The sequence below is a fragment of the Zeus faber genome (genome assembly GCF_960531495.2).
Source record: "Zeus faber genome assembly, chromosome: 19".
NCBI classification, from domain to species: Eukaryota; Metazoa; Chordata; class Actinopteri; order Zeiformes; family Zeidae; genus Zeus; species Zeus faber.
In genome coordinates this window covers 20874668-20886177 of record NC_137206.1, presented here as the reverse complement: position 1 = coordinate 20886177, position 11510 = coordinate 20874668, and the positions used below count along the sequence as shown (strand labels likewise).

Below are 11510 nucleotides of genomic sequence, written 5' to 3'. Positions count from 1 at the left end.
GTTCAGCCTCCGAACACTCAGCACACTCTATTCTCCTCTTCCATTCTAACCAACACTGTCACCACTGGCCTAGTTTCACATCAGACACAAGCTGCATCTGCAGACCTTCAGGCCTGTGTGTGAGATAGTGTGCATGTGTGTGTTTGTCTGTGTGTGCATGTGTCTGTGTGTAGGAGAGAAGTATGGGTGCTTCTGTATTTGTTTCTGTGTATGTATGTGTAAATACAGGAAAATGTGAGTGTGTGTGTGTGTGTGTGTGTGTGTGTGTGTGCTTGATTCTGTGTGTGGCTCTACTTGTCCATGTCTGTGTTTTTAGGTCTGTGTGTGTGTGTGTTTATGTCTGTATTGCAGATATGTGTGCTTCTGTGCTTGTCTCTCTACATGTCTATGCGTGTGTGTGTGTGTGTGTGTGTGTGTGTGTGTGTGTGTGCGTGTGTGCGTGTGTGTGTGTGTCAGTAGAACATCTGACCTCCAGAAACACACCTACGCCGCGCTGGCGTCTCCCCGTCCGTGTCAAATGGCGGCGACAAAAGAAGGAGATTAATTCAAGCTGCACTCATTTTAAAAAGGAGATTTTTATCACCAAGGAAGTCTAATAGCCGGCTGCCAGGCTGATCAAAGCCTCGGATAAGAGCTGAGAACGGGAGCATTCGAAGCATACCATATTGTCCTCAGATCGGCGCGAGAGAGAGAGAGAGAGAGAGAGAGAGAGAGAGAGAGAGAGAGAGAGAGAGAGAGAGAGAGAATGAGAGAAAGAGAGAGAGAGAGAGAGAAAAGAAAGGCTGCAGAGAAAAAGATGACTAATAATGTATAATGTACAATGTAGCTTGAAAGAAAAAGTCGTGTGTGTGTGTATGTGTGTGTGTCTGTGCGTGTGTGTGCGGGCATGCGTGCGGGCTTGTACGTGGGTGTGGCTGCGTGTGTGTGTATGGTTTGAAAGAACAACACACCTGAATTACCACTAGGACACCAGCATTAACAGGACATCGGGCTCGTCGGGACACATTTAGTGTCCTCATGATTTAGTGTCCCCATAAAAACTGTGTGTGTGTGTGTGCCTGTGTGCGTGGACGAGTGCGCACGCGCGTGTGTGTGTGAATTCAGATGTGTTAAACACGACACACCTGGAAACATGCCAGCACAAAGGACATTGGGATCACGAGGATACATTTTGTGTCCTCGTAATCTCAGAATTTTGTCCTCATAATTTAGTGTCCCCATAAAAAACTCTGTGTGTGCCTGTGTGCGTGGACATGTGTGTGTGTGTGTGTGTGTGAGAATCCAGATGTGTTAAACATGACACACCTGGAAACAGGCCAGCATGGAGGACATTGGGATCAGGAGGAGACATTTTGCGTCCTCATAATCTCATAATTAATCTCGTATTTGTATGGTCTTGTATTTGTATGGTCACGATGTGGAGTCCTCAGAAATAAACGAACCTTGTTTTTCAAGGTCACACCCCCTGAATTCCCACCGGCGTTATCAGGACACTGGGGTCGTCAGGTTCCCAGGTCCCCATAATCTCTCATTTAGTCCTCGTATTTTAGCGTCCTCATAATACCAAATTTGGTTTTGGTGAGGAAAGGAGAACTGCGAAGGTGCCGGACTTCAGGACTGCAGGGTGACCCTCCCAGTGGAACTGTGTGAAAACAGAGGACGCGTCTCAGTCCAAGCGGTTTCTAACAGCACAACGCCGTCTTTCTGCTCGCCCATTCATGCGGGAACACTCTGGCTCTGCCATCAATAGAATCTGTCTCTCTGTCTCTCTGTCTCTCTCTCTCTCTCCCTCTATCCCTCTACTCTCTCATGTTCTCTCCCTTCGTTCATTCACCCGTCTTTCCCTCTCACCCCCGTCTCAATTTCCTCTCCCTACGCGCCCTCTCTCTCTCTCTCTCTCTCTCTCTCTCTCTCTCTATCTCTTTTCATGTCTCTCTCTGCTGTCTGTGTGATACTTCCAACCTCGTAAAGTTGCGATGTTCCCTCTCGCTTTCCTTTTTCCTTCTGTCTCTTTCCCTCTTTCTGTCTGTCTGTCTGTCTGTCTCTTCTTTCAGCTTTTCTTATTTTCGTCAACTTCGGCTCCACCATGAAAGATTAGACCGATGCTTACATAAGTTCTCTCTCTCTCTCTCTCTCTCTCTCTCTCTCTCTCTGTCTTCATATCCTCTCCCAGCAGCCTGGCAGATCACTTTCTCTCTGTCCTCAACTCTCTCTCTCTCTCTCTCTCTCTCTCGACCTCTCTCGACCTCTTTTGGAGCTAATTTCCAATTTGTCTCTGCATTTCTTTTTCTCCCTTCCCTCACTTCACCTCCAGATCTTATTCACCCACCACTGTTATATTTTCATAACGATATTACTTTTGATGTTTTTTCATTTTCTCTCATTTTCACCTCCGTTGCCGTCTCCCTCCCTATCATCTCCCTCGCTCTCTCCCTTAGCCTCCATCTCTTATTCTCTTTGTCTCTCTCTCTCTCTCTCTCACTCTCTCTCTTATACACTCAGATGCATGTTATAAACTACACTTTGTTGTTGTTGTGTGTGTGTGTGTGTGTGTGTGTGTGTGTGTGTGTATTCACAACTGAATAGTGCCAGTTTCCTAGTTATACTACAGAAAGTCAGCATTACTTTCTACCTAACCCTGCAGTGAACTGAAAATAAAAAGAGAGTGGCCGGGAAGAGAGGTTCCAAGATCCGTGCAAAGCCAAAGTGTCTTTGACCAAGTTTATCAAGAGTGGTATCGCATTGTTTTAGAAATGGATGGATTATTTGGGTCGGTCAATTAACTAAACACCGGACAATGAATCCTTACAGTACTACTTCAGTTTGTGATTGATGGTGAAAGTATGGATGTGCAATACCAACGAAAATAGGTTTCTAGTCGTTGAGAACATCCCTAATATAACAATCTCAAACAAAGAGACACATAACAACTGAATATTCTTTTTTTTTTGATGCATACAAACATGTCAGATGTCTGGAATGGAGAAAAATGTTACATGTCTGTAGCAGTTTCGCCTGCCACACGCCACCCAATGCCGGTTTCACGGACCTCAGGCACAAAGACACAGAAGATGGGGTTTCAGACACACAGTTTATTGTAGAGAGTGGGCTCAGTGGAGCAAGCCCGGGAGCAGATGGACACGTGTCATGACAAGGGCTCCTCTCCTGAGTGTCTGTGGGGATGGGGGTTTTACTTTACAACAAGCAACAGGTATGCAGCCACACTCATCCTGGGTCCCCAATTACCTAGACCCAGGGCAGGTGTGGCTGCTCAAACCACACCATCCCCACACCACATTCCCCCACCAGCAAACTGAGGGCAGTGGCTAAAATACAGACTTTGACACAGGGTTACTATACCTTCAATTAATAAAACACTGGACTCTGAAACAAGGTTCCCATACCTCAAACCAACAAAAGAGTCCAACAAAACAGAACTAGTCACCTTCCTGGGGACCTGGTTCACCGGAACACCATGGTCGATCGGCTTCCAGAAGCACCAGGGTGACGGCAGACTGCCCCCTCCTCCCTTCCGGGGTGTTGGGCCTTGGGCTACTGTGCTCGCTGGTGAAGGCGTGGCTGGATTTGGCTGCTGCAGGGGCTGCTTGGAGGGGTGGCCTGGCTGCGGGTCTGCTGGATGGTCCTGGCGGTGGCTGCTTGGCAGAGTAGCTAGCTGCTAGCGGTTACCTGTGGTGGTTTCTGGGCTGCTTCTCCCCAGGTCCTCCGCCGGACACCCTGGATGCTGCTACTACCAGTTGGGAGAGGGTTGCTGCTGTGTCCCTTTCCCGTGCGGGAGAGTCCCTGTTCAGGTGCCAGTGTGGCAGTTCGCCTACCACACACCAACCAAGTGGTGTTTTCAGGAACCTCCGGCACAGAGACACAGACGACGGAGGTTTCAGACACACAGTTTATTGTAGAGAGTGGGCTAGATGGAACAAGCCCTGGAGCAGATGGACATGTGTTATGACAAGGGCTCCTCTTCTTAGTGTGTGGGGGGATGGGGGTTTTAACTGTTGCTGGTTGAACAACCAATGCAGCCACACTGATCCTGGGCCCCAATTACCTAGGTCAGGTGTGGCAGCTCAAACCACACCATCGCCACACCACCATGTCACTTAAAAGTTTAGGATTCAGGATCGATATCGGTATTGAAAAAGTGATATCGGTCAAACTGTTGGTCCTGTACACCAGCGATTTCCAACATGGGGTTCCTGACCCCCACAGGGTGCCGCTAGAGATCACAGTGGCCGGTCAACAGGCAAAAAAAACCCCACAGTGTGTAAGTTTATATATGTATTGTAACAAAACATGACTATGCAGTATATTCTAATGTATGGTACGCCCTGAAAACCTTGCTCCCTCCGTCATGAATTGAGAGAGAGCGAGAGAGCCCTGGTGGCCTGTCCTGGAGCGGCATCGCACAGGAACCTCCTCCACCGCGCCACCTTCTGCCTCAATGAAGATGAAAACATGTTTGAAAGGCAAACATCTCCCCTCCTCCTCCACTATCCGCCCCGTCACCCCTGCTACAGAGCAGACAGGATTCTAGAGCGCGGCGCATGTGGGTTGCAGCATTACATAACCGATTCCTCTTCGTTGCCATTCTAGGATGTTTTAAGAAAGGCGCTTCAAATTTGCGGGCGCGCAGAGGTTTGTACTCATGCCCACACATACACCGAAAAACACTGAGAAACGCTGATGGGGAGAGAGAGAGAGCGAGCGAGAGAGAGAGAGATAGAGAGAGAGAGAGAGAGCGAGAGAGAGAGAGAGGAAACCAGGAAAACAGTGGAAGAGAATGTTTTTTCATTTTTCTTTGCTTAATCAAAACTATGCGTCTTCATTTTTCAACAAGCATTCCAAGCAGCTTACGTAACGAGCTTTCATTGTTGCCCATTAGCGGAAAAGATGGCTTTATCAAAAATGTATATTTTACATGAGAGGGAGACGCCTCCAACAGATTCATTGGGTGAATTTTCATTTTTAATAGTGCTCTTACTGCAACCGGGACCAATGTCGTTATTTCCACTCCCAATTATTTAGTCTTTGGGTTTGGAACAGCGTGACGTGAATTGGATAACAATGATGCATATTATATTCTCCATATCTGTAACTCAATACCAGCATCCATCACTAAATAACAGTTTGTTAAGGTATGTGAACTGGTATGTGAATTATCCTAAACTCTTGTCAAGGTTTTTCCTGATTGTGGTGTGGTGATGGTGTGGTATGAGCAGCCACACCTGTCCTGGGTCTAGCTAATTGGGGACCCAGGATCAGAGTGGCTGCATACCTGTCGCTGGTCGGTTGGTCTAACAAGCAACAGGTAAAACCCCCATCCCCACACACACTCAGGAGAGGAGCCCTGTCAGGACCTGTGTCCATCTGCTCCGGGGCATTTTCTATCAAGCCCCATCTTCACAATAAACGTATGCGTTTTCTACCCCTTTTCCTGTGTCTCTGTGCCGGAGGGCCCTGACACGCCACTTGGGTGGCGTGTGGCAGGCGAAATGGCCACACTGATGCCACTGTGACAAAGTTCAACGGGGTGTTGCTTTGACCAAAACATTCCATATTATATTACACTTCCATAACATATTACTCTATAAATTGTTAATGTCTGACCCATGAATATTATTTGATTTCTCACAGCGAGTAATGTGTGAGTAAATATACGGCTGAGACAAAAATCCTATTTATCTCTTTTCTTCCTCTTTTTCTTCTTTTAATGAAGTAATCGCTTATATTTTGTCAGTGTTCCCTGATTACTCTCATGGAATGGAACGTTTTGGACCCCAGGAAGCGGGGGATCTAACGGGAATCCTAATAAACAAATAATAACTAAGAATTACACGTGATGCTGCTGGTATGTTTTCTTCACCGTTTGGGACGTGGGAAAGGATCGCCCATGCCTGGAATACCAGCAGCAGGGTGTCTTGATTCATGGAGGTGACGCGGTTACCAAGGTTACAGGGGTTAACAAGGTTAACGAGGTTCCCACTGGGTCACAGAGGGCAGTCATACACTCCAGATTAAAAGTTGCATCCATCACCAGTGGATTCCAGGACCAACCTTAGGAGTTGGTGTGTGTGTGTGTGTGTGTGTGAGTGTGTGTGTGTGTGTGTGTGTGTGTGTGTGTGTGTGTGAGGGTGCATTAGGGCCGGGGAAACGCTAACCCACAGGTGATACGCCCCTTTCAGTGAGCGCCATGGCAGGTTTGTAAACTCCCAACGTTTCCCAGAACGCTGGGATGTGAGCTGGTGTGCGGGACTCCATATACGTTCGATTGGATTATCCTTCTTAATTAGTAGGAACAGCCTTGTAAGAGTACACTGGCTCTCATGTGCCTCCATAATCCCTTTCTCCTCCCCCCTGCCCTCTCTCTCCCTCTCTCTCTCTCTCTCTCTCTCTCGCAGTGGACAAAGGGGTGGGAACAGACAGAATACGGATGATGATGTTTTACTCATGGCAGGCTCATCGAGTCCTACCCACTACGCAGGCTCCGTTTGGAGACGAGCGCTTGGTCCAAAGCTGTCGACAAGGCATTTAACTCCTCACTATCAGCCTGTGGTCCTCACGCTGGGTCCCTCCCTCACGGGGGCCCCCTCCGAGGAACCAGATTAAAGGTGATTAAGCTTCACCCTCCGGCCCACAGGACTGTGGAATTCCTTGACTGAGAAACCCTCGCTGGCCAAAATCAAAACCATGCTCATGGCCATCATTTATAACTATTTGGATGATTAAAGTTGTTAATATTTTGAAAGTTTATTGTATAGACAGCTTGCGAGTAACCCCCAACCACCCTCCCCCTCCCACCATTATCCCTCCATTAACTGAATCAAACATAATTCAAATATTCTGTAGGAAATAACCAAATTATGAAATGACACAATTGGCCATCCTTATTCACTATGACAACCCACTCCTATATCATGTGTAATTAATGTGTCATGATGCCTTAAAAAATAAGGTGAGTTTCTAATGCCCTGGTAATGGGATCATATCCAATACTAATCATAACAGTCCCAAAACAACCACGGCAAAACCAGGGTGGAGGAGAAAGGTTTAACTCTGATGTCCTAGAGTTCAGAGTACACAAAGTACAAAGCATGATGTCACTTTCCAAAATAGAAGCTATGACGGAGGAGTAAGTAGGAGGAAAAGGAAGGAAATCCCCCCACGGCTTCTATTGTTCTATGTCGTTCTTTGCCTATCAATTGTTTCACTGGGGATTGTTGCCCAACAGTACCATGGCAACCACTTTGTAACGGGTGTTTTAGTCAGTGGTTCTCAACTGGCGGGCCCGATCTTAGGCGGGCCATTTTGAGTGGACCGTGGGTATATACAAAGAATGTTCCGAAATCTAAATAGATATTATTTAGAAGAACACTGAAGGGACGGTCCGTGAACTATGGACCACAGTGAATCCTGTTTTCAACGGTTTAGGTTGTTGAAGCTTAACATTATAATATGTTTGTTTTCTTTTGTTTTTTTTTTTGTTCCAGGAAAAATAATAGCGTTGTTGAGGGGAGAAGGGCAACACGCCTCAGTGGTCACATTCATGAAGATGCAGCCTTCAGGGCTGTGGTGACACACGGACCCCTGGGTCAGGGAGATGGCCGCGAGATGGGGGTCAAGGCCGCACAAACGGCCCCATAGAGATGGCATCAACGCTGGAATGAAAAACATCTTCAGGAAATATAACGATAATTATAGATGAGTAGATGGAAGTGCTCTAGCTGAAAGGAAAACGCGTGTGTTTGTAGATTTAGATTTTGTGTTCATGCTCTCCAGGAGAGAGAGCTACTCTGCATCACAGAGATTTTCTGCGGATGTTTTTTTTTGTTGTTTTTTTTCCCAAAGGCGGAGAGAGAGAGTGAGAGAGAGAGAGAGAGAGAGAGAGAGAGGCGGATCGGATGAAAAACAGAATTCGGAGAGGAGAACCTGTGGAGAAACCCGCCCTGCCCGCTGCCAAAGACTTGAAAACAGCCTGACTGGCCTCTGATGTGATATCACGCAGCCAGGGAACAGCCTGAGAGCCTTCCTGGCTTTGATATCTTCAACCCACAGGAAGGGGAGGGGCGGGGGGACAAAGAGGTGAGGAGAGGGAGAGCTGGAGAGAGGGAGGGAGGGAGGGACACAAAGAGACGAGGAATGATGTCGAACAGAGTGGACAGGGGGTTGTGAAGAAGGTGACGGGAATGGACACCCGGATACTCGACCACAGGATGCTGGGACTTTACTCGGTGTCTCCGAATACTCAGTTAAAGTGGTAATCCGTCAGTTTATCAACGTTAAAAAGTTCCATATTTTATTTATATTTTTTTTATCTGCCACATTATAAGAAGCCAGGGCTCGACAGTAACAGTTGCCGACCCATTTATCATTAATGGGTTTTTTTCCATCTGAGAGAACGACGCCGTCGATGGTTTACTAGTGGGACTCTGCGTGGGACGCTGCGTTCCCAGGCTGGGGAAACCGTAACGCATGTCGGAAGTGATGCGTTCCGGGGAACCCGGAAAACCGTCGGCTACCACAATGAGCAGGCACCCGCAGAGGGAGGGCGGCGCAGGTTCCCCGAGCACCTGCTCCTTTGCCCCACGCTGCCCCTTTTATCAGGCACCTTTTTTTTTTTTCTTTCGAGTGGGCATCGAGGTGCGCGACGGTGCGCATGGGCCGTCGCCCGTGATCTGCGCCTCCCCCGCTGTGCCGCTCCGTTTCCTTATGGAACGAAACAAAACACACGGGAACACCGCCTCACCCGGAAGATTCAAATTCTGCAAAAGTATCAGATAAAACACAAAGTACAAAGAACTTTGTTTGGTTACTGCAATAAAGCTTTATAAACATTTTTTGATGTCCCATTTTCATTATTAAGCATGCATGTCTCCTCTTTCCAAGATGCACTGACGGTTCAAGAAGTGAGAGGCAGCTGCAGTGAATGTGATATTCAACATTCGTAAAAAAAAAAAAAAAAAAAAAAATATCCCCACCCCACCCCCGGGTGTTCAAGAAAAACAAAAACAGATCAATCGATTAGAAGGAGGAAAAATTTGCCGTTTGGAATGGAATTCTGGGACCGGGCAGTGCAACCCAGCCCACGGACGTTTGGGGTTTGAGGGGACGCGGAATGGAAGGGAAGTAGCAGCGAAAAGAGAGGAGGGAGATGGAGGGAGCGAAAGAGACGGAGGGAACGGGCGGAGGCGGAGAGGGCAAAGACGAGCGAGAGGCTACGCGAGAAACAAGGGAGGAAAAAAGAGGGAGAGGACAGGCCGACGGAAAGGGGGAAGGAACGAGGAACGACAGAGGAGCGGATGCACGCGTTTTTTTCACTGGCGTTATGTGTAATCTCGGCACATTGAGAATACGGCTCGAGTGCCTTTGGAGCTGAACCGAGGTGGACCTGGTTTACTCGGAGGCCCTCACGGCTGGAGCATCTAGCTTGTACCCGGACATGGAGAAAGGAAGAAGGCGGGACTCACGCGCTGCAGTAGGGCTTCTTGTCGTAGCCCTTGTAGTTCTTCATGTTCAGGGTCATCTTGCACACCTCGCAGTGGAAACATCCTTTGTGCCAGTTCTGGACGCACAGGAAAAGCAACGTTTCAGCGTCAGCTCGCGTCACGGCCCCTCTCACGCTCCGTCGCGGGACAACGTGGCGTTTAATATCATACGCACACTTGAATTGGTGAAGGATTTTGTACATTATGAACTAATAACGCTGTTGGCTGCTTGTTAGGCCAGAGGCGGCCTACAGCGGGTCAAGGTTTGCGGGCTGAAATCCTGGCTCTGCCGTGACCCCGCACCCCCAAGGTCAACCTCGTCAATACACTACTATGTAACTATAAATCAATCTTTCATAACACCTTTTAAAAATAGTTACTTGCTTTTTTTTTTTAACTTTTTTATCCATTTATTTTCTCTTAATTCAGTTACTATAGCAATGTTAGGATAGGACTGGATATTATCACTATCCTATTATTGCAAATTGTCCACTGTAGTAATAGTTGACAATTTTATGATTTGACATTGTAAGTATTGATTTTGATCAATAAAAAATAAAAAATAAAATAATATATTATATCAAATAATACAATAAATAAACAACAAATTCATTAATTAATTGATTGATTGATTGATTCATCAACTAATTAATATAATGACACATATAAATACATTAATAAATAAATGTGTAAATTAACAACTTGAAGCTCTCTGCACGATAAGAGCAAAATAAACCCCATCTATCCTTCTTCAAGGCTTCTGCTGTTGTTGAGCATTAGTCCTGCGACGGATCCTGTGAAGAAACCGCCAGACCCAGCGTTTTAAGGGGGGACACGTCGTTAGGCAACATGCGGGTCTCAACGCACACTGAACAAGACGAGATCAGACGAGATGACGCCACTCGCAAGCCCTCGGCTGCTCCAACTACCACCTGCTCAACCCATAGGTGGCCTTTTTATTTTCCAACTCAGCAGCAGGCACTGGGAGCTCCTGTCACCCGATGCCGTGAACTCGACACTGCTCCAGATCAATAAATGAATAATTGAGCCAGTAGAAGAACGCAATGCAGGGTGTTGTGCTGTTGGGTGAGAAATGAGGCACCCGTGGGTCCCAACCATGGACACACACGCACCATTAATGCTCTGTAAATGTAAATGTAGCCTATTATAAATGCAACAAACAACAGAGACACGTTTCTCCAAACGCGAATAACATATGTTTCACATGTATTCTTCTTTTATTATTTGTTTTACGTTACTTTTTTTTTTGTTATTACATGTAATCGTTTAAATATGATTGAATATTGGCTATATTGTTATGTGTTGTCGGTACAAACTTTCAAAGGCCCAAAACACGCATTTAAAAGTCTAAATATCGCTATTTTTCTTTTTCTTTTTTTTTTTTGCATTAAAAATAAATCTGAACACAGATTCTTGATTGTAGTATGTGTTCATATTCATCCGTGTGCGTTTTCGTTCATCGAGTTTAAATAGATTTGTGAATTGTGGGGTAAGAAAAAAAAAAACAAAACAAAGAAAGAAAACAACCCCAAAACATGTGTTTCTCACCTTATCCAGACAGTTGACTTTCTCCGTCGGGTAGACTATCTTCCCACAGCGCGCACACTGAGGGTTCATTTTCCCCCCCAAAAAACCCGCTCCCTGCTTCCCAGCAACTAATTCCGTCTGAAAGGTGTCACGGTGCTGCCCAAAAGGTGGTGCGCGGTGCTGTCCCGAAGGTGGTGCACGGTCCTTTACGGTGCACGGAGCGGCTGCAGGGCCAGCGTGGAGACTGCGGAGCGGCGCGCTCGTCTCGTTCGGGTCCCGCACTGGAGCCTGCAGCTCGGATAGGAGGATGGATGGATGGATGGATGGATGGGTGGATGGATGGATGGATGGGTGGGTGGATGGGCGCTGGTGGAGGAGGGTGACTGGTCTCTGCCCACACGTTTCATTCAAGAGGTTTTTTTTTATACCACGTTGAGCGCTCCAAACTCCAGGGGGTTCCCAAAC

General features: G+C 47.0%; 1 protein-coding gene across 1 annotated transcript in view; it reads right to left on the bottom strand.

The window, feature by feature from the left end:
* Positions 1–11310, bottom strand: part of nebl (nebulette) — a gene marked incomplete at its 3' end in the record, with an annotated part of 82105 nt that extends 70795 nt beyond the window's left edge. The window contains exons 1-2 of the mRNA XM_080020184.1: positions 11067–11310; positions 9480–9574 (exon numbers count right to left, since the gene is read on the bottom strand). Of these exons, the coding sequence (XP_079876310.1) occupies positions 9480–9574; positions 11067–11135 (164 nt within the window). The 5' untranslated portion in view covers positions 11136–11310. The remainder of the gene's footprint in view (positions 1–9479; positions 9575–11066) is intronic.
* Positions 11311–11510: the final 200 nt, after the last annotated feature.